Source organism: Rhinolophus hipposideros (genome assembly GCF_964194185.1).
Source record: "Rhinolophus hipposideros genome assembly, chromosome: 8".
NCBI classification, from domain to species: Eukaryota; Metazoa; Chordata; class Mammalia; order Chiroptera; family Rhinolophidae; genus Rhinolophus; species Rhinolophus hipposideros.
Genome location: NC_138054.1, coordinates 34,786,129 through 34,810,384, shown reverse-complemented (window position 1 = coordinate 34,810,384; position 24,256 = coordinate 34,786,129). Strand labels below are relative to the sequence as shown.

General features: G+C 34.8%; 1 protein-coding gene across 26 annotated transcripts in view; it reads left to right on the top strand.

Moving 5' to 3' along the window:
* ADGRL2 (adhesion G protein-coupled receptor L2) overlaps positions 1 to 24,256 on the top strand; it is a 604,130-nt gene that overhangs the window by 504,736 nt on the left and 75,138 nt on the right. For all 26 annotated transcript variants that reach the window (XM_081056960.1, XM_081056956.1, XM_081056979.1 and 23 more), the window contains one exon: positions 13,400 to 13,613. In XM_081056960.1, the coding sequence (XP_080913086.1) occupies positions 13,400 to 13,613 (214 nt within the window). The remainder of the gene's footprint in view (positions 1 to 13,399; positions 13,614 to 24,256) is intronic.

Genomic DNA, 24,256 nt, shown 5'->3' with positions numbered 1-24,256 from the left:
AATTGTGAGTTGGGAGAGGTGGGAGTTAGGATAAACCCATGGATACAGACCGCTGCTTGAGCAAAATACTCCCTTATTGATTTGTCCAAGGAATAGGTATCTCAGGTGCAGTAAGGGAATTGTGGTGTAGGGAATAGAGATATATACAGTATTTGGAAAAACCACCAGGGTCTTCATATCAGGGTGCACAGTCCAGTTGCTCAGAACTGAGAAGGTGAAGGAAACACTTCAGTTCTCAGTGTGAAAGGTGCTTCTTGGTGGCCAGGGATGGTGGCCAGTTTTCATCAGCTCCTGATTAATGAGCCCAGTGGTTTCCATGAGCTGGTCACTGCTCTGCCAAGAGGGTTTCACTTCCTGAGTCCCTTCTTCCCTCCTTTCTTTCTTCCCCCTCCCTCCCTTCCTTCCTTCCTTTGGAAAAAGATTTATAATTATTTTCCCAAAAAGCAGTGGATTTATAATTCTCATAATTTTCTGGGAACATTCCCAAATCACTAAATATTATTTATTATACTATTATTTATAATAGTATTATACATATTTATATTATAATATTGTTTATTAGGGTTGTATCATATTCTGTATTACTGATGTACTTTTAAACCTTTTTCCTATTTTGGTCCTTTGTCTAATTTTTTTTAAATGAATATCTTTTAATCTAAATTTTTGATTCTTTTAAAAATATATTCTTGTGAAAGGAATTTGGTAAGGCTTTTTTCAGGAAGATTGTACCAGTCTGTAGTCTCAGAAATACATGAGGTTATCTCTTTTACAGGACACAAACAAACCTTTGGTAATTTGATAGAAAAAAATCACCATGTTTAATTTTTGGTTTCTTTTTGCCCATGCCTGTTAAATGGAACATTGTATATATTTATTTGCTACTTACGTTTATTTCATTCTCCTGTTCTTTGTCTTTACCTACTTTGAAATTGATATCATGATTTGTAACCAATTCTTATATAAAGTCTTTAACCTTTGTATTATTTGTTTAGACAATTCATCTTGAGAGACGTAATTTTCTAAGACATGTCTGTTGTCGTTATAAATCAGATTTACCTAAATTTACTCTCATTTTCTGATAAGAGCTAGCTTGTTTTTGAGACTCTGATTAAGCCTTTCTTGTTTTGTTTTGTTTTGTTTTGTTTTGCCTTGACTAGTAAGCAGGCTTTTTTATCTGGTAACATTCAGCTTTGTAAGAGTGAAATTAAAAGTATTTGAGGTTGTAAAGGGAAATAAGCATTTAAAGTATTAGGGAAGGGGCATTAGAGTAGTTAGTATACCAGGGCATGTGAACATTGGATCAGACAGGGTTCCTAAGAGCTTCTTTCTTGCAACTCCTTATACAGCTGGCGCTGAACATTGCAGGGGTTGGGGTGCAGACTCCACACAGTTGAAAACCTGTGTATAACTTTTGACTCCCCCAAAATTGAACTACTTAGTAACCTACTGTTGACTGGAAGTTTTACCAATAATAAACAGTTAACATATTCTGCATGTTATATGTATTATATACTGTATTCTTACAATTAAGTAAGCTAGAGAAAAGAAAGTGGTTTTAAGCAAATCGTAAGAGAAAATATATTTACAGCATCTATTGAAAAAAATCTGTGTAGAAGTGGACCACAGTAGTTCAAACCTGTGTGTTGTTAGAATGTTTGAAACCAGAAGTGGGAACTGCTCTGTTGCCCCGGCACAATTGGTATCTGTGGGAAAGATGACAATGGGTTGTATATATGTATATATAGGGGCTAAGTTTATACAGTTGGATCTGCCGCTATGCTGTTTCTTCAATCCCTTGATGTTCAGCTTGGCAGTTAAAATACAAGAAAGAATATACTTTTAACTCTGCAGAAAAGTAGCAGTTGTATTTATTTTTCAAAGCAACATTTTGTAACTTTACAATACCAGTTTAAAGGGTCTCTGTCCCCTCCGTCCTCTCCTTGAATATTATGGTGACACAGATTTGAAAATAGATTGTGTTCTTTAGAATCTCATCTTTGCATTAAAATTGAACAAACCTCAACCTCACAACACAAATAACACCAAAACCACCCATGAAATCAAAGTCATTATATTGTCACTTAAGGAATTCTTTGATAACCTTTATACCTTTTTGGGAAGTGGCTTCTGTTTTAACTCATACTATCACTGGTAGTAGATTACTTTTATAAGTCATCTCTGCTTTAGGGAGGACTGTTATCACTGAGTGAACTTTCTGTAGTTTGTGGAAGTGGTGGAGTTAGTTGCCTACAACTTGAGAATTGTTAGTTTCTAAGGCTTATTCTAGAAGAGTGTAAGGGAAGAATTAGAATGTGCTAAGGACACAAACACAAATGGATGAATGAATGAGCATAAAAGATGTTTTCAAAGATGTGTTTGTAAGAGGTAACGTTGGAAATTCTATTTTCTATCTGGTGGTGCTATTGATTATTTTGAGTTTGCATTTTCAAGTGAAATTGACAAAATAGGCTCACTGCTGCCTTTGGGTCTCATTCATTTTGTCATTTTACAGATTGGTCTGGGAGCATTGAGAAAAGTAGTAGCACAGTAGTACCGTGTTCACTGGAGTATTTTTTTAGATGTCATATTACTCACTTGGTTAGTTATTCCCTTAAGCTCTGTATATGTTTTAGAAATGTATCCTACAACTGCTTATAAAAACCTTCCATTGTTAAGGAGTAGTCTTAACGTGTTAGTACTAAGTGACAGTCTAGATTTTGGGATTTAAAAATTTCATGTATGTAGCATAGTTTAGAATATGATTATAAGTATTGTTTAGAGGAAAAAAGGGGGGAAATAAAAAAAAATCAACTTTAGTCTCATGAGTTTTTTTTTTTGATGTAGAAAAGTACTTCAGTAAGCTTTTTTTTTTTCCCTTCCCAGAGCCCTCCTGGAAAATGCTTTCTTACCCTTAGCAGAAAAGCCTTTCTATCATCTTCCATAAGTATGAGTGTGTTCAGTTAAAAAAAAAAAAAAGCCCAAACTTCAAGAAGTCTTTTGAAGTTTTAGGGGAAGAGTGCCCTTTATAACATGTAGGGGAAAGAAAGACAGGATATTTCTCCCTTTAGTGGGAAAAAGGTTAAATAGCTGACATTTTTAAAGTGATCTAAGTGTTAGTGTTGGGTAAGTTTGTGAAAAGTCAAGATATAAGAGTCAAGACTGGTTTCAGGCTGTTTTACTCTTTTTCTATGTGAAGTGAGAAATAAATACCTCACCTGGATGTAGATGGAGATATAAAGCCTTTCCCTTTTAGGACTTTTGAGTCAGCAGTGGTTGAATGTGATTACATTTGGATTCCTGTTTGGGGCTGAGAGAAATGAGTGGGTGGTTTCAGTGCAGTTTCAATGTAGTTAACTCAAATAAGTTTTAGAAGTGGTATTAATTGGCCCCCCTATAGGGTACTTTTAACAAGGTAGCCACTTGTTACACTGGTAACTTCTTCTCACCTTTAGAGTTTATTGTTGCCAAATAAAAGTTAATTGACATGGAAATCCTATATTCATATACGTTGTTGTCCTTGTGATTTCAACTTAAATGTACCTTTTAAAAAATGAAATTATGGTTAATAACTTTTTGTGGGTTTTTAAAAAAAAAATACTTGTGTATGTTTAAATACAGCAAGGCGTTAACAAATGGAATTAGAATTCAAATTTTGACTCTGATTTGGGAGACCTGCCTGAGGAATACTGTAAGGTCACCACCCCAAATGGTTTCAGTCATCAGACTCATACGGTGACAGCAAAGGAATAGAATCCTTTAGCCAGTATAGTTGGGGGTGAGGGTGGGGCACAGGTCCCTGGATAAGGGAACACATTTCATATTTTTGTTTATATTTTGATTATATTACAGTATCAACATGGAAATAGACATAGATTGTTGTCCCTGAGGAGATGATGAAACTGATTTTTTGTGGCATATTCTGTGATTATTTTCTAGGTTTTGTTGTTGTTTGTTGTCACCGGCATCATCAGTGAATACGTTATACAGAATTAATAATTTTAATTTGATAAGTATGTGAATGACTTGAAATTGCTTTTCTGATAGTAACTTCTTAATATTAAACTGGTTTTAACTAGTCATGAAATATAATAAATATAAAGACTGTTCCCAGTCTTTCTGGAGGGAAAAAAGAGAGAGGGGTAAAGTTGCTCCTTTGGTGTTTTGGCATTATAATGGTTTTGGCATTATGGTGAATCAGATAGATATGATACTTTTGTTCAAGGAGAACTCACTCCTCATCTAAGTTACCCAGGCATAGGGATTGTTGTCATTTTGTTGACTGTTAATGTCCCCAGTATCTAGAAGAGTACTAGGCATATAGTGCTCAATAAATATTCATCATAAGAAAGAAAATAGATGAACTAAACCTGAGCTCAGGTTCTCCTTTTCCCCATGGGTAGGGGAGCTTTGAACTGGATTTTGGAGAGTAATTGTTGCTCAAGAGAAAAAGGAGTAAAATATACTTGCAGGGGGAATAGTTTAAACATAGTTATTGAGTGGTAAGGATAATATTGTGGCTTAATAAAAAATTCACTATTTTTTAAAAAGTAGATAAGAATTAAAGTATTAATATATTTGTGGACTTTGGAGAAATTACAGCTATATGCTGAGACTATTAAAAGCGTCTCTTTCTGCGGGATATATTATTTTTAATAGTCATGCTTATCAGGATATTTTCTTTTAGAGTTCAGAATTAAACAGATAGCATTTCATAACTCTTAAATTGCTATATTATAATGGCACGTGTGAATTATTAATCTGTGGTTTACATGTTTTCCAGTGGGAAAAATGAACTTCTTTCTAATGAGGAATTTAATCCCAAAATGTCGTGAGAGACTCATAATGCATATTTTCTCTTTAAAATATTGAGAGGATTTTAGAAATGTGTGAACCTATCTACTGATGGTGTTCTAAAAATAAAATATTACCTGAGTGTCCAGTGTCCAGAATTTTGTTACTCTTAGCAAATCCCAAAGATAAAGTTTTTTCCCCCGTTGTTGTTTATGTAGTTGGACTTGATTATGCATTAATTTTTCATCATGCGTGTATTAGGAATTTTTTGTGTATTCCAATTTAAATCAGTATTTTGCATATAAATTGATTTTGCTTCAAACTAAATAGTCTTCTTAGAAAATCATTTGTTTGAAATGCTTCATAATTTAAAATATATCCCAAATTAAAAAAAACAGTTGGTAAATCAAATGATATATGAAACTAAGGCATATCTCTCATATATGCTGAGTTGATTACTATTTTATAGTACATGATCATAGATTGGTTTAATACTTTCTTTTGCAAGAACTTTATATTTCTGTAAGGATTTGCTATGTGTTTCATGCTAATAACCAAGTTTACGTTACACAGATTGCTACATTTTCAAAGCTAGTGTGCTTAAGCTTGGAAATGACATTGCATTCTTTTATTTTCTTTACTCTGGTCATGAAAACAGATTCAAAGGTGAAAGTAATTTTTTACTCTCCCCATTTTTTAGGTTCCTCACATAATTACTGACAGGTTAAAAGAATTATATGGTAATGAATCCAAAAAAAAAAATTGGATGTTTTAGGGTATGATTGATACAGTTATTTCTTAAATAGACTAACAGTAACTAAAACAGTAGAAGGACATTCTGTTAATCACAGAATTTACTTACAAACTTACGTGAAATGTTTTTAACATACTGCTTTTTAGTATACAAAGACAAGTTTTATTATAAATCCTCGATTTAAAAAAAAATTTTGTTTTGATGACCTCATGAATATGCAGAGATAAATGAAAAAGTTGAACTACTAGTCAAATAATGTATCTTTTAGGTTTGCTTGTAACATTCTGGTTTCATCTAACTTATAATGAAATGGAAATAAGTTTTCTGGAAGCTTGTAGGCTAGAGTTCAGCCTGGTTGAAATCATGTCCTCTTCTTATTTTTTCTCATTCCTTTTTTAGGAAGCAATCTCATTAACATATATAAACAAGAATAAATCAGAGATTTTGAAGGCTAACACTGGTAGTAGACTCTGGCCTGACTTAATGTCTCAGGAGAGCTTAAAGTCACCACCTCACTCCCGTAGAGGTCCCTGATAATCAAAAGTCACGGTGCTGCCGGGAACCCTCGCCAGCGTGAGCAGTAGCATCCATGACAGGGGTTAGTTCCAAATAATTAAGAAAAACAGTACCAGAAAAGCTGAAGTTTTATATTACAGCTTAATAAGAAGACTTTTATAGGGATGCATGATTTTACAGAGATGTACAAAAAGTAGACTACATGGAGACAATATTAGCAAAGCAGACTGTTCCCAATCAAGTGCTTGAAGTCCATAAGAAGGCTAAGCTTATAGCTGCATGCACTATTTATTGCCAGAGTAGCATCTTTTCTTGCAAAAATACTCGTAAATGATGCAACATCCAATGATAGAATTCCAATTCTGGTCTCACGAATTCCCATCTGGCAGCAGTGCCTCTGTTTATTAGGAGTTATCCTCTGAATGTGAATGATTTCAATCCTAAGTCCCTGCACCTGTTGCTGGGAGGTATTTATTCTAATCACTAGCCATAAAGCACAGAGAGTTATTGCTTGACATTTTATAACTCTAGGGGGTCGGCGGGGGGGGGCGGCGGGGGAATTGTCTTTTCAAAATCATTTGTTCAGAGTGGAGAAAATGGGGCAAAACAGTTCATTTTACTCTAAGCACCGCTATTTGGCAGGGTTCACATTTGCACAGCACAAAGCTGCAGTCAGTATTGATTTCGTTACTCACGGGCCTCCCGCAAGTTTTTTCTTCGTTTGTCACAGTTGCAAGATGGACTGGATTATACTTGTTGGGATGCCTATTTTTTTCTTTGAGATAGAGATTGAAAATACAGCTTTGGATAAATGTCATAGTAATAGTGTGATTAAAAGGCTTTGATTTGGGAATTTCTTTACGTTGATTATGTTGACTGAGGAATTTCATTGAATACTCGACCATCAGGCACACCATTTCCTTTCCCTGCCCTTCTTCCTCTAAGACTAGAAGCACCCAGTACTCCCCTACTACGTCCTCTACCCCAAAACCTGCTGCTAGTTATTATCGTTGGTAGAGGCATTGAAGTAGCAGTTAAGACCACGAACCGGTCACTGAATTATTGGGTTTCCAACCTTGCTTTCATTCATATTTGAGGTGTGATCATGGAAAATTTAATTTTATTCCTGGGCCTCAATTTCCTCCTCTGTAAAATGGTGGTAATAACACTAGTTATACAGTTGTGTTGAGAATTTATAGTTAGTAATTATTTGTAGAATCCTTCAAAGGACTTCTGGTGATGAGGGGGTGAAGAGAGGAGCAAATCTTCTCCCCCCAAAGAAGTAGAAAACTGAACACAATTGTTAACAAGAACCATTTTAGGTCTGGAAATTAATCAGAGCCAAATAAGAAATTGGGAAGCATTTATTTATGAGAAGCTGATAGAATTTGGGGTATGAGCCTTGGAAGTTTAAAACCTTCTAGCCTGGGGCTGCTCCTATTACCGACCCCCAGCCTTTCATTGGGGAAATTTGATTAGGGCAAGGCTGGCCTTGAAATTCGGTTCTTCTGATGCCAGGCTGAGTTAGCTTGATTTGGAGTGGAGACTGGAAGCCCGTGCCCGGCTGCGTTGTCAGTAAAAGTCAACTCTGGAAAACACATGGGGGGAAACCCATGGCTCTGCTACCCTGAAGTGTGGTCCCATGTGTGGAGATTGGAGGGCCTGTCTGAAACATAACCAGGAAATCTTGGAAATGAAAGGGCTAAAAGTTCTCTGTGCATTCTTGACTAACTGGAAGGTACAAACCCATTCCGAGGAAAAGAGAGGACTTGGCAGAAGGTTAAATAATCAAGGCTAACTTGAAAATGGCCTGAACTTTGAACACTTTCCCTAACTCACGCTCAGCTCAGTCAGCAGAGGGTAGAGACCTTGTTCTGGGTTCATGGTATTTGTGAAAAGTCTCTGCTCATACATTGGCTGATCACTAAGCTAGGCCAGCACAGAGGTGATCCCTAGGAAGCCAGGCTAGAAAATAAAAATCAGAGCTTAAATAACAGCAGCAATAACAACAATGAGCATGGACATAGCAGCTTGCACACTATGCAGGAGACAGATTCTACAGATTTAAATACAGTCATGATACTAAAAAGAAAATATCACAACAGCAACAATTCTCAGAGGAAAGAAATCTGAATCAAGAGTTGCTAACAGCATATCATTTAAAATGTCTAGTTTTCAACAACAACAAAACATTTACAACACAGGCAGAGAAACAGGGAAGTTAACCCATACTCAGGAGAAAAAGCGTTCGGTAGAAACTTCCTCTATGTGGGCCCAGACGTTAGATTTAGCAGATAAACATTTCAAAGTGGCTATTATGAATATGTTCAAAGATTAAAATAAAACTGTATTAAAGAATTAAGAGGAAATATGATGACAATGGCTTAAAAAATATGCAATCTCAATAGAGAAATAAAAAAACTCTTATAAAACGCCTTGGAGAAATTCTTGGCACATCTTAGTTATAGCAGTTTTAGCAGTATGTTGCAAATAACTTCACCTTTTCCTCTCCAAATACAGATATCTCAGCTTCATCTGAACACAGAGAATCTGATTTAGTAGGTCTCGATTAGGGCTTGAAGATTTCTTTTTAAAAACACCAGCTGACTTTGATGCAAAGTCATGTTTGGGAATCAGCCATATTATAGTCTTGGCAAGTGATTTGTAAAAAATTGTTCTCAAAAATATCCCACTGGAACAGTTAAGAATCACTTCATGTACAAAGGAAGAAAGTGTGATTAAGAAATAATGGCCATTCTTGTGATTTCTTCTGTGTGACTCAGTATAGTAAGTCATTAATGTACATAAATAAGGGGGTACATAAATGTATTTAGAAAGAAGCTTTGCTCTGCCCTTTCGTTAAGATTTACTTATGTGAAAATAGTGAATTTTGCTCTGCCCTTTCGTTAAGATTTACTTATGTGAAAATAGTGAATTTTCAAAATTAACGTTAATTGTCATAGTTTTATTTAAGACGTTCCAAACTTCATTTGAAGTACCATTGTCAGTGGAAGAGGTTGGACGCACACTCCCTGAAGTTTTCAGAGAAATAGTATGATGTGGCCAAAGAAGGCACATTGTTCTTTAAAAATTATGTAAATGTTTCTTTTGATTGCATAACTGACCCACGTTTATTTTCTCTCTTCCACTAAGGTTTTGATTAAAAGTTAATTCAGGAAGATGTCTGCTTGTGATTTGTGTGAGTCCTGCCTCGTTCATCACACATGCTTCTGAGAATTATCATGACAGTACCATGTAGCCTACAAACATGTTGTGTCACAACACATCCATCTTAACATTCTTTCATATATTTTTTCTTTTCTTAAAGAAACAGAACAATTATTGATCACTGGAAAATATTAGAGTAGCATGTGTACCTGATTAAAAGGAGCTTGCCTGTTTAGAATCATAAACTGGTGAAATTCAATACAACTTTGAAACGAGTTTCATTCTTGAGAAAAAGAAATTAAAACCCAGAAAAGTAAAATGACTTAGCCTAGTTCACAAGGCCCATACTTTATCACTACTGTTTTCATATGTACATATTTGATGTGTAGATTAGGCTCTCTTTATATTTATGGCACATGTCTCTACATTTCCCAAATGCAGTTTTTTTTCTCCCCAATTTTTATTGGGGAACAGTGTGTTTTTCCCAGGATGTCAAGTCATTGTTTTTCAATCTAGTTGTGTGTGTGTGTGTGTGTGTGTGTGTGTGTGTAGGGGGTGCAGCGCAGGTTCAGCTCCAAGTCAAGTCATTGTTTTCAGTCCAGTTGTGGAGGGCACAGCTCACTGGCCCATGTGGGAATCGAACCGGCAACCTCTTGTTAAGAGCTTGCGCGCTAACCATTGAGCCGTCTAGCCCCCCCCCCCCCCCGCAGTTTTTATTATGATCAATATTTCTGGTTTTGTGAACCTTTCCAGTAGTTGTTTCCTGTCAAGTTTACTAACATGCTTTGATGAGTTTCAGATTGTATTAAAATTTATAAATCTTGTCAGGCTATCAACAAGGTGGCTTGAGAAGTCACCCAGTACTTTTCTGTTCATGGCCATTAATACGAGCATGGACTCTGGAGTCCTGAGAACCCTGAATGGGTTTGAACCTAACTGAGAGTAATCCTTGAGGCTCTGAATTACCACCTATTTGATGCCTTAGTTTCATACTCTGTAAAATTTGTATTATAACAGTACTTACTCCTTTGTGTTTTATTTTGGTGGTGGTGAGCATAAAAAAAGGTGATCCAGATAAAGCATTTAGCATCGTGCCAGAACATAGTAATTGCTGTGTAAATGTTATCTATTTTAATACTTGTTTTTACTTTTTTATGGACATATTTCTGATTGGAAACACAGGGTTTAAGTAAAGGAAAGTTCATAAACATGTAGCTTAAGTATCTGTGAGAAGCACTAATGAACCTCAGCAGTACCTAGAAAATAATAGATTAACAGAATTTAAATATTGTTTTTTCTTTATTGAGGGTGGCACAGTTTTCATTGATTATAACTAGTTTATCTGTTTCTTAATGCTTGGTATTTTTATTTTTCACTAATAAAGGACATAGATATTACCGAGGAAAACACACTGCAATTTATATTGTGTTAAATAAATACTAGTTCTTCGGTTTAGCGAATTGGTTTGACAACACTTACTATAGTTCCATATTATGTACCAATCTAGGCACTGGAATTATAATAACTTATCACCAGCTAGGATGGAGATACATGTTAAAAATGAATATGTACAGTACCATGTGATAATACGCACTTTAGCAAAGATATGTGTAAAGTTCAATGGAAACAGGTGACAGAGCAGGAATTTAGAAAAGAGAACACATGACTTAAAACCATGGACAGGTGGCATTAAATAAAGCACTGTTTATTCACTATTCTCTATTAAGAACTCATTCAAAAAAACAAAAAAGCTCATTCAGTTCTGTGCAGTGAAAACATAAGTACTATGATCTCTTTTGTACCTTGGAAATCTATTAAGTTATTAAAGTGTGCTGCTCTTTCCATTTCCTTCCTTTATGTTTTTGTATGACTACGACTAAGGCTTAAAAATCCTCTCTGAGTTACCAAACAGAAGTCAACTATGCAACTTTTCAAATATCTCTCAAAAGCAGAGGAAAATTCACTTAGAACCATAACTGTAATTCTGCAAACTATCAACAACAATAAAAATGAAAGGGTCCAATTTAAAAGCCATAGTGCTTTGTAAACCTCTGTTTTTGACAAACAGTAAAAGTTGTGAATTATGGCTCCAAGACAATCTTCTAATAATGAGGTCTAATATTTGCAATATTTTCTAGTAACATGATTTATTCTCTTTCATCAAGGAATTATAACTGCAGATCATCTCTGCTTTAAAATGGGCTGTGCTCCAAAATTTTATATGATGTCACTTGTTTGAATTTCCACAGCTTTTGCCACAAAACTGTCAGCTTCTGAAGCCCTAAAAGTATTTTCAATTCAAACAAATATAATACGACCAGTTCAAGCAGGTTTATTTGTATAGGCAGTGGTGTACAGTAACAGGAAATGGAAGAAAGCAATAATACATGTGGAAGTTTATGAACTTAAGGAAGCTCACAAATAGACTTTTTGGAAGGATGGCCTGTTTATGTTTACTGTGTGTGTTGATATTTTCCCAACTCCGTTTCTGTATTTCTTTCTTCTTTATTCGTAGTGTACCTCTCACATACTTTGACTCATCTCATAAGACCATAAACCTTCTTAGTGAAAACCTACCAGGGTTGGGTTTTGCGACAATCCCCTGAAGATGTCTGTGCTCCAAGTTATGTCCTTTTCTTCTCTTCATTCCAATCACACCGTTAGTTTTCTCTGTAGAACTGAGCAGTCAACCAACTTTGAGAATTGCTGGTTTTCTAAACCATACCAATGTGTAACCCAGTAACCCTTTGGAGAATTATTTGCATCTTGGAAAGGATGCACGTTTATCCAGGTGACTTTCCATTTTCACTGAATTAGTGAAGAGGCATTGTGCAATTAAATTAAAGAGGACAAGTTATGGCATTGGATTGACCTGTACACAACCCAGCTCTTCAATTCGGAAGTTTATATCTTGGAACAGTTTAACTTCTGAATGTCCATGTTTTTGTATAAAAAGGGATATAAGGAATAATTGATATAATGCAGAGTGATTAAAAGGATAGAGTTAAGAAAAAAGTACTGAAATTATTGGAACGCTATACATGACAACAGGCGAGAGAACTGAAACTGGAAATGGAGACAGCGGAGGAGAAGTTTTCGGTAACAGTCGCTAACCCATAGGTAGTGCATCTGCATATACCACAAATGTGCCTCTGCCCCACATCGTTCTTCTTGGCTGTTCTTGGCTTCCTCTGCTTTTGCGCTTCCCCCTATGCTCTGTTATTACTTAACCTGCTTGAAAACTGGTTAAATTTAAAATTCTAATCTTTTATTCCATTTGGGAATCTTTTTCACAGCGCTCACGAACAGTGGTTATCTATATGCTCCATGATGCACCATACATAAGTTCATATAGCATTTTTCATTAATCACTCACATGGGCATTATTTCATTTTTGAGTCACACAGGTAGGAAAAGTAACAAATCACAGATGTTTTCTCTCCATTCTGTAGATGACAAAACTGAACCTTAAGAAATTTTGCCCTTTCTGGGAATTTCAAGGTGCTGGGCTGGATTGGAGCAGGGCTGCGTCCTTTGAATGGCCGTCTGTTAATTTTTGTCAGTTTTAAATAAAGTGTGTATAATTGAAATATGTTATTGTGCCATACGTATGTTACTGCCATAGTAGCTTAGTTATTTTAAGGGGAAACTGCTAAAATGAAAGTGTTTTTAAGGCAATGCTACTAATAGGAATTAATATGTCTACATTAAATGATAAAGCCAGTGTGTAGCAGAGCTTGTACTCCATTGCATAAGTGAAAACTGTTTTCTTGGTTGGTTGTTACTACATTCTGTAAAACAGCAGTGTTTATAAATCCATTGATTAAATTTGTCATTTTTCTCTGAATTTACTCAAAAAGAGCTGCTTAGTTTCTGTTTGTGACTAGATGATACAGAAAATGTTTTGTTTAGAATAATTTTAAATTGTGTCTAACAGGTGAAATAGTCCAGCTAAAGATACATCTATTTTTTTAAAAAATCTAATTACTTCTTGACAGATAATAAAGAACCAAGGAATTATTTAATAAATGTACGGAGAACTTAAAAAAAACATAGTTTGTGTGACATCTCTTGAATATAGACCAGAATTATATTACTTGAAAAATGCCTTATTGAAATAATATGCTTCCTAACTGAGTTAATTAATTATTTATTGTTTTTTCTTTTTAGGTTTCAGCAGAGCAGCTTTACCATTTGGGTTAGTTCGGCGAGAATTATCCTGTGAAGGTTATTCTATAGATCTGCGATGTCCAGGCAGTGATGTCATCATGATTGAGAGTGCTAACTATGGTCGGACAGACGACAAGATTTGTGATGCTGACCCATTTCAGATGGAGAATACAGACTGCTACCTCCCAGATGCCTTCAAAATTATGACTCAAAGGTAAATATTCATGCTTTGCTATCCTATTTTAGCTATTACATCCACATTGGTGTAACTCCAAAGTGGATGGGAGCAGTCCATATCTCAGCATATTTATTAAACTGGGTTAGGGTTTTACCTACTAATGTCGTTTTACCTACTAACCTACTTTGTAAGTTTTCAACATTTAAATGTCTTAGCGTTTTTATATGGGTTGACATATCAGAAAGAATATGTAATAACATATCTTTATTTTTTTAATATATCATAAAATGAAGAGTACAGATATATGTTTCAAATGTAATCTTGTATTTTAGGGTTTCAAAATTCTGAAATTTTTGTAATATCAAGAATGTTTAAATGTCTGGATCTTTGGCAATAATTTCTCCTTTTTTTAAATTAATAAACTTTTATATCAAAAATAGCAGAAAGTACAGAGAGTGATACTGCCATTGGCACAAGTGCGCAACCTCTTCAGATAGTAACATTTCACATCACAAGGGTACATTTGTTACAATAGATGAACCCACATTAACACATTATCACCTAAAGTTCATCAGGGGTCACTTGTGGCGGTGTATATTCTATAGATTTTGACAAATTTATAATGGCATGTATCTGTCACTATAGCACAATAGTCCCCTCGTCTCTGAAGGGGATATATTCCAAGACCCCCCAGTAGATGTCCGAAACCTGGAAACCTAGATAGTGCCGAACCCTATATATACAATGTTTTTTCATATATATATATTATATATATATAAATATATTATATATATAATATATATATATATAATATATATATATATATCTTTCACTTAAAGGAAGTGCTTTATGGCTTCTCTTTGTCATATGTGAACTGCCAGCATCACTACTTTTGCATTTTGGGGACATTATTAAGTAAAATAAGGATTGCTTGAACATAATTCCTGAGCTACCATGACAGTGGGTCTGATAACCAAGATGCTACTAAGTTGGGTAGCACATAACAGCGTAGATACGCTGGACAAAGGGATGATTCACATCCTGGTTGGGACAGAGCAGGTTGGCACAAGATTTCATCACGCTACTCAGTGTGCAGTTTTAAAACTTATCAATTGTTTATTTCTGGAATTTTCCATGTAATATTTTTGGACCACTGTTGACCTCGGGTAACTGAAATCTTGGAAAGTGAAACCGTGGATAAGGGGGGAACTATTGTATTATACAGCATAGTTCCATAGCCCTAAAAATCCTCTGTTCTCAACCTGCTCATTTCTCTGTCCCTCCTAACCCTGAGCACCACTGATCTTTGTATTGTCTCATAGTTTTGCCTTTTCTAGAATGTCATACAGTTGGAATTATACAGTATGTAGCCGTTTCAGGTTGACTTCTTCACTTAGTACTATGCATTTAAATTTCCTCTGTGCCTTTTCATGGTTTAATAGCTCTTTTCTTTTTTAACACTAAATAATATTCCTTAGTCTGGATATACCAAAGTTTATCTAGTCACCTATTGGTGGACATCTTGATTGCTTAAAAGTTTTGGCAATGATGAATAATTGCTGCTATAAACATGTTTTAAGATTTTTGTGTGGATATAAGTTTTCAGTTAATTTGGATAAACGCCAAGGAGCACAATTACTAGATCTTATGGTAAGAGTGTGTTTAGTTTTGAAAGAAACTGTCAAACGGTCTTTCAAAATTACTGTACTATTTTGTATTCCCATCAGTAGTCAGAGGTTCTGTTACTCCACACTTTTACCTATTTTTGGTGATGTCAGTGTTTCAGAATTGTGTCATTCTAATAGGTATGTGGGAGTATCTCATTGTTTTAATTTGTAAAACCCAATTTCCCATTGTGTTGAACATTTTTCACTTTGCTCACATGACATCTGTATATCTTCATTGGTGAGGTGTCTGTTCAGGTCTGTTGCTCATTTTTTAAAATCAGGTTGTTTGTTTTCTTATTGTTGAGTTTTAAGAGTTCTTGATATATTTTGGGTAATAATCTTTTATCAGATACGTCTTTACAAATATTTCCTCCCAGCCTGTGGCAGGTCTTCTCATTCTTTTTATCCTTAGCTTTAGAAAACAAACAAAATAAAAACAACAAATGCAACTTAAGGAAGCATATAGTGCCTGCACTTGCACACTTGTCCCTGCCCTCGTCTCTCTCTCTCTCTCTCTCTCTCTCTCTAGACATATATTTGTTTGGGTAATAAACTATTGGTTTTATTTTTTAAAAACAATGTGTTGGAAAGTACATTATAAACTTTCTATAAATGATCTCTCTTAACTGGACAGTTGCCTTCCTACATAGAGAGAGAATGGAAAAGCCTGCTGATGATGGAGGTTGCCTTTCCTCTGCCGTAACACAGAGCACATAACTCTTGGCATCTTTTGTTTTTCTAAATATTGGTATTCTTGGCATCTTAGAGTTTTCTTGTATATAAAATATTAAAGTTGTGGTTAGTTATGATGGAACTATTGCATTTAATATCCAGCAGTCCCAGTTATTTGAAACATAGAGACTTTGAAAGAAAATTTAGTATCACAGAATTTATTATACATTATTGCTTTTTATATTTCGTTTACTAGGAAAACCCTTCATAAGTTCTATCCAAAGCTTTCACCCTCATCCTTCTGCTTCTTTTCCCCCTCTGGACACAATATTCTGTCTAGCTCTCTAGCTTACTTACCTTAAAGCCTTAAAGTAGAAGAGCAAAATTTTTAGATGAGTCTGGTCATTGTAGGCACATTGAAAACATCAAGAAATGATAAGAGTCAATGGAAAAAGGATTTTTTAAAAATCTACACTGTAAGAGTATGGGTACAAATTGCTGTAAAATTTCTAATTTCACAGAGAATACGTAATAGCATATTTTTATTGGTAGCACATTCATAGTAAGTAGTTATCTTTTCATGTTGATACTGACCAAGATGTTTTTAGGAAACCAGAGAACATATGCAATACTTTTAAAAGATTTCCATCAAAATGTTTTTATTTTTATTTCTTAAGGGCAGTTATTAAAAAAATTAAGACTAAATCTCATTTGCATAAATGGTACTTGATCAGTAGTTTTAAAATCCTTTATGTAGAATATGAAATCTGACCAACGAGCAAACCACAAAACATAACTTATTTGGAAGAATAAATTCTTTGCTATAGTAAGTTATAATAGAACAATTTGTATATGGTATTTTGGTATTTCAAAATTTGGGAATTGCCTATGTTAGGGAGGCAATAAAGGCAACCATTAATAATTGACCATTTATTCATTCCTTACGTGTTCCTTGCATGTTATTCATTCCTCAACTATTCAAAGGCAGTGATATGATTTGAGCATTTAAAAATAGGCCAGAGAGAAATAGGAAGTGAAAAACTATTCTGTATAATTACCTGTTTTTACTAAGACTGGCAAGCAGCAAGCGTTGGGAATTGGAACAAAGAGAAAATCTAGAAGAGCTAGACTTGAAGAAATACACATTGTGGGTAACTTATCTTTGTACGTGGGCTTAACACAGTTTAAATACACAGTTGACTATCTAGCAAAATACTTGTACATATAAATATAACTACATATAGAAAATGTACAAGATAGATAGCAAGTTATTTTTATTGTCTTGTGTTATAAAAGTAGGGCTGCATTTTTGATACTTTTGAAAGGAACTAGAGTTTTGAGGTATTTAAATTCTGTGAAAGCATACAGTTGTTTTCCGTACCCCTGTTATCAAAATGTCTAAACAATTTATCTATATTAATGCAAATATGGGGATAATTCCAAAACTGGCCGTCAAAACCCCAGTTTTAAATTGTCATATTATACTGCTGACTTACAATTATTCAATCACCATAATGACAATTTAAACATGAATACTTTATTGACAAGGAAAACAATGTTAAGATAACTTAAAAATGAGTTTCATAGTGGTAGCTTATACATACTCTAGTCTATGTATTAGTATGTACAATATAACCCTTTGAGGAAGTCTGCCATATTTGACCATTACATACAAGTTTCAGATAGCTGTAAGAAAAATAGATAGACAATATATTTGCAGCTGAATTATTACTGAATAATTACTGAATGTGTAGAATATATTGGTTTTTCTTTTAATTATTATTTTTTTATTAGTTTCAGGTGTACAAAACAATGTAACAGATGTTTACACCCCTTACAAAGAAATAACCCCCTGTCCCTATTGTTTTAATTTTAAAATACTCTCAATATTTACAATAAAGTAAGAGTTATTTTCACCAAACTCCTAACAATTTGACCAATGTTTCCGTTTATGATCATCAAATAATGTGATTCAATAATGTAGGAAAGAGAGTTTTTTCCTTTAATGTAGAAAATTTATTTTTGGAACAATCAAAAGCACTAGAATTTTTTCTATTAAATTTGAAAGTCTCCGGTTTCTGCATATAATGATGGAGATAGGCACAAAAATTGGAATCACTTCAGCAGTTGAGAGTTGAGTAAGTAAATACACTTGTAACTCTGACTCTGCTGGTAATAAGAGTATTGTTACTCATTCTCCGTTTTCTATTTTCTGCTCACTTAAAAGTATGAAACCCACAGCTATATCAGATGTCAGAGGGGTAGTAGCTTGGAGGAGGGGGTTTCCACTTTGTGAGTGGTGTAAATGTCTATTACGTTGCTTTGTACACCGGAAACTAATAATAATAAAAAAAAGCTATGAAACCAAGGCTTTATTAGTAACTGACAGTGTGCATGTCTTATAAGAACACCAAATGGCTCATCCTAAAAAGTGAGAAATGAAATTCTTTTCTAAAATACGTATTTTAATACTTTATTACGGATCATTTTTTTAGTACCCTTGGAGGATAGTACTAAAAAAATGATCTGTAAAGATGGGCTAACTTAAAAAAGAAGTAACAGTGTCACACTTTGAATTTATTAAAGAAAAACAACCCTACTACCCTTGGATGAATAAGTAAATTAGAATTTGCTAACAGTATTGGTTCTTTGCAGCCCGTGGGGACAGTCTAGTTAGTATCTTAAAGTGATACACTAAATTGTACCTGAGATCCTCTTCTGGGATCGTTTATAGTTGTTCCTTTATTCATGTTTTTCACTCTAAGGACCTTTTCATTCTCATCAGTGTAGTTTGCTGCCTTAGATTATGCTCTGTAATATATCCTTAAGTTTTTAGATTTCTGTCTTAGACATCTGAAAGTAAATATTTACTGTTTTTGTTTTCAATATTTAAGCTCAAGGTTAATAATTCATGTGCATGGGTAGGTCCTGTGTTACAGAGTCCCAGCTCATGCTACCAGATATTCATCAGTGTACCTCTGTCCATACAAAGAGTTTCTAAAAGTAATGTGTACTACTCTCAAGAGGACAGTTAAGAATACATGCCTCAGTCTTTCCTCTGGTAGGAAAAGGATATTTTGTGTAATCAATTCAAAGATAGGCTCTTTTTTTACTTTTATTTTTGTTTTGGAATTGAAGTTGCCCAAGGAAATCAAAACATTGCCATAGACTTAGAGAAGTAGGCTGGCTCCTTAAAAGCTTTTAGCCAAAATTTTTAGCCCACATATAGATTACAACTGGTTAAAACCCCATAGCACATATGTATTAGATTTCTTACTAAGTAAAATGTACTATATTTTTGGTGTTGTCCTACCCTCTTAAGCTCCTTTAAGTTTATTTGGGAACAGGGTGGCTTATAAAAAAATAACTAGTTCGGCAAGCAGTCGTTTTTACAGATTTGGCACTCATGAGTGTGGTGACAGGACATACACATGAAGCAAACATAAGGTTGATAGTTGCAGGTGAATAGATGATGTTACCCACCGAGATCATGTCGTTGGAGCACGCCAGGCTTCTAGAGAACACCTGCGTTGAGGGGCACAGGTAAAGTTGCCATCAACGAAACCAGAACAGGCACAGAAAGATATTGGCTCATACCCAGTAGTAGAGCAGTGAAGACATACCTTTTATTCTCATTGTTGAAGATTTTTATTCTATTTTGACAGCTCAAATCATAGAATTTGCTAGGATTTTCAAGGTAGGAGTGTTATAGGATAGAAATCAAGAATGTAGCTTTCAGTCTTGTACAGACCAGAAAAATTAGGTAGTACCCTTGTCACATGGAACCAAGCAATACATAATAAATACACGATCTAGATTTACAAAGTAGAGGTACAACTTAGGGATGTTTAAAATCTGACTTCTGGAACTTGGGTCCGGCCCATTTAATTAAATTAAGCTAAGTAAGTGGCAAAACTTATTTTAGAGCCAAGATCTTTTCCACAAAGGTTGGAATGATAGAAGTAAGCCGAAATATGTAGGAACCGGATTAATCTATCCCCATTCTATACCCCATTCAGTAACTGTTTTATCCTTGAATTTCTAAAACCTATCAATGTCCTAACCTATTATCTCAAAGTATAATAACGCTATGTTATTTAACATGGTTAACCCAGCAGCCACTTGAGTGGTGACAGTTTCTTTTGTGCATGTGGATTTGAAGAAATGTATTATTGCATATGTATGTGCATTACTTTTTCTGTTCCGTGGTTCTTTACCTTACTGCAGATGCGGGATAAGACTGGAACATTGAATGAATACTCCCAGCTCGTAGTTAAAGTTAAGGCTGTTTGGAAGGACCATGCATGCTGCACGCTGGAACAAGCAGAGTGGTCTTACCCTCTGCCTCTCCACCTCCATTCTTGCTATCCTACCAGGCAAGGCACAGAAGTAGAGACCCTTTTTTGGGATGGGGAAAACATAGGCCATTGCTTCTATTTTAAGAGAGTTATTAGGTAACAGATTGTTAGAGATGTCTGAGGAACTTAGGACTCATTGTATTCTAACTCCCTTTCGTTACACTTGGGGAATAAAGTGTTTCCAGTCAGTACACTTTGTTGCCAATGAAGCATGCACGGTAGTCCCTCTTATCCATAGGGATGCTTTCCAAAACCCCAGTGGAAGCCTAAAACTGGGTGTAGTGTCTGACCCCTTTATATACTATGTTTTTTCCTATACATACACATTGATGATTAAGTGTATCAATTAGGCACAGTAAGAGATTCACAATAACTACTACTAAAATACAATTGTAACATACCGTACTAAAAGTTATGTGAATGTAGACTCTATCAAAATATCTTGTTGTACTGTACTTACTCTTCTTGTACTTAGTACTTACCCTTGTGGTAGTGATGTGAGAGGATAAAATGCAAAACGTATTCTTGGATCTGCCACCATCCCTTACTTGCAGTGAATGGCTTGGTGTCACTCGATTCAGGGGATGCCGTGCTGAAGTCGTCGGATAGGCTCAGTGCTTTCTGGTGCAACATGTTGCCATCAGTCACAACGCCTTTTCTGTTCATGTCTGCCGGTCGCAAATGTAACGTCTTTTCCATCATAACTAAGCACTCACACACTGTTTCATAATGTTTGCAGTTTGAGGTGCGACAGCAAAACCTTCACACGTTTCTCTTTCCTCCTTCACAATTTCATGGATAGAAGATTCGTTTTTACTATAGTTCTTAGCAACCGCAGCATATGAGTTTTCCTTTTTCTATTAATTAGAGAACTTTTACCTTTTCACTTCAAGGAAGCACTTTATAGCTTCTCTTTGGCATATCCGGGTTGCTGCATCACTTCTCTTGTACTTTGGGACCATTGTTAAGTAAAATAAGGGTTACATGGACACAAACACTGCGAGAGATGCCAGGACAGTTGACCTGACACCCTAGACGGCTGCTAAATGGCTTAACCAGTGGGAAGCATAAGCAGCGTGGGTACCTGGACTAAGGCATGCCGTATGTTCCGGGTGGGGTGGAGCGGGACTGCGGGAAATTTCATCACGCTAAACTGCATGCTATTTAAAACCTAAGAGTTGTTTATTTCTGTAATTTTTCATTTTCCGTTTTTGGACTGTGGGTGAGAGCAGGTAATGAAACCCGGAAAGTGAAACTGCGGTTAAGGGGGGACGACTGTATGTTCTCATTTAGGAAACTATCCCAGGGAAGGAGTGGCGGCCTAATATCTGTCTTTTTATTTGTGAACCTTCAGAAGGTTTGAATTATTTGCCACAGGGGCTGGACTATCAAATCATCTATACCTAGAACCTCATTAATGATTATCTTGGTGGCATGGAAATTCTTAAATAATAAATATTCTTAAATAGTAATTTACCTAGCTTTTTAAAATATGCTTGTGTTATTTTCAAGTATACTAATAGATACTTAGTGTGTGTAAAGTATTTTAAGAAAGGAGATACTTAGATATACACATATACACACAAAACATTTCTGTGGGAACTGATGAATATTGGAAGCTTCTCAGAATTGAACCATGAAGATCCATTAAAATGCAGTCACAGCTCTGCCAGTGCTCTCTGGCAGACTTCATATTTATAGATTTCAGTGTGGGTATACTCTCCCTGACATACAACCCTCTCAACTTTTATATTGATCTTTCAGTCTTTATAAAGAAGCTTTGTATCTAAGGCAGAGCTATATGAGTTTTTTTTTTAATTTAATTAATTTTTTGTTTTCTGATCTTTCCTTATAGGTCACAATAAACGTCAAGCCTGTCTTTCTAATATGCTCACATCCCTTCTTTATTATGACCTTTTTTTAGAGGGAGAAAAATTTGCCCAGTCTGCCATTTTCATCTAATTTGATGTTTCATAATATTTGGGGGTTGGTATATTTTATTTAAATATTTACTGGTCGACGGTGCTTCTCTCTTGCTTAATATATTTATTTAGGGAACCTATTTATTTTCATAGAAGCTAATCCTGCCGTTTCCGAGAAACTACATTCTAACCTTCATGCTGTTTATTCCAAGTGCATTTATCTATAGGTGGTGTCAGGTGTATCAGCCATTTGCCTATTAAGATGAAATGTATCTTGGGAAAAATTAATAACTCAGATGTTACTATCTCATCATCTCTGTGTGATGTACTTAGGTTATTTTCTGTTAGGTGATGGGTTTCCACTAATTCTTTCACTCTTTGGCTGAGTTCTTTTAAGTCAACTAAGTGGAATTACAAGCACCTCTCTTTAGCCAAAGATTGGAAGGTTACTAGTACAGACTCTTGAACCTTAGTACAGTAATAAATAATCATTAAAGCTCTAATTGGTATATCTAATTGGACACATACTTTGCATGTCACTTACTGATGGACATTTAAACCAAAGCACTCATTATAGGAAGGGGAGACTATTGGCAGTAATAAACATGAATCATATTAAACATTCACATTTAGTGCGCAAGAAAGACTAATAAATTATAAAATAGATTAGAAGACAAATCATCTAAATATCCCTTACAACCCTGCTTAGCAAATGTAGAAGAAAGAAATAATGTCGCATCAAAGATTCTGCCCTACAGAGGTCTTTGTTTCTCCTTTTAAAATGAAAATTAGTAAAATAACTCGACTAGATAATGAAGACTGTGAGAGCACAAGTGTGAATTGCTTGTTTTCAGGGATATTTCTAGTTAATATATAGTTTTTTACCTTTTATATTATATCCATTGGTCAAGGAAGCCAGGACCATTTTCCCTAAGGTACTACTACATTGCCAATATTCAGTATTTTCTAAGTCTTGAATAATACCTTAGAAGTTTGAATTTGATTTTATTTTTAAACAGATACTGGTCAGATGAGAGAAAGGGAAGTTCATTTTTAAAAACAAAGATATCTCATTTTAAGTCTGATTTTGCTTCAGTTTTTATCATTAGAAGTTGTCTTTTTGTTTAAACCAAAGTCGAAGTGAATAAATAAAAGCAAATGTGAACATTTATCTGACGTACAAATTTCAATATCATTATAATCTTTTCATAGTGCTTTTCACACTATTTATCATTTATCCCATCTTTCTCATTTGAGACATGAGTGTTACAGAGGAGGTGACAGTGGTATTTCAATAGTACATAGCTTGTTGTTTTTTTACTTACTTGGAGCATTCCATACTACACACTAAACTAATGGTTTCTGTTTACAAAGTAAATTTAAACAAATTATGTTAGTTGACAGAAACCAAGTCTAATGCAGTATTGTATTACTAAATTGTTCTAGACAATCAAAAGCTAAATAACTGAATGAAAGCACACTAGATCTGCTTGCATAAGACTCATTTCAAATACCCATTTCAGTGTTTTGTTTTGTACTTAAATGTGATTTATTTTTAGTGTGTATCTGCTTTCTGATGTCATGCTACTAGTGTCAGTATATAAATATGACTTACAAGCATCCTTTAAAAAAAGTGTCCTTTGAAAAAATAAAAATAGATGTTTCATTACAGTTGTAGAGAATAGAAATGAAATTTTACAGTTTCAAATCAAGGCATATTCACTATTTTTCCTTTGGATTTGGCTGTCTATTCCCCCTTCTCCCCCCCCCCACACACTTAAAACACACACTTAAAAATGAAGAATTATGAATTGTAACTTCACTTAAGATTTTAGAATCTTTTTCATGTACAGTACAACTTCATATTGATATGTTTATTACTAGGAAATTAATACATCTATGCTTCGAAGCTTTGGCATAATTTCATTGTCTGAAAATGTCCTGTTTATTATTGAATACATTTTACTATGCAATAAATAATAACAAATACAATTTTGAATAAAGCTGAGAGTTTCCCATTTTCATTATTCTTTTTCGTTTATTGAGGTTTCTAAGTATGT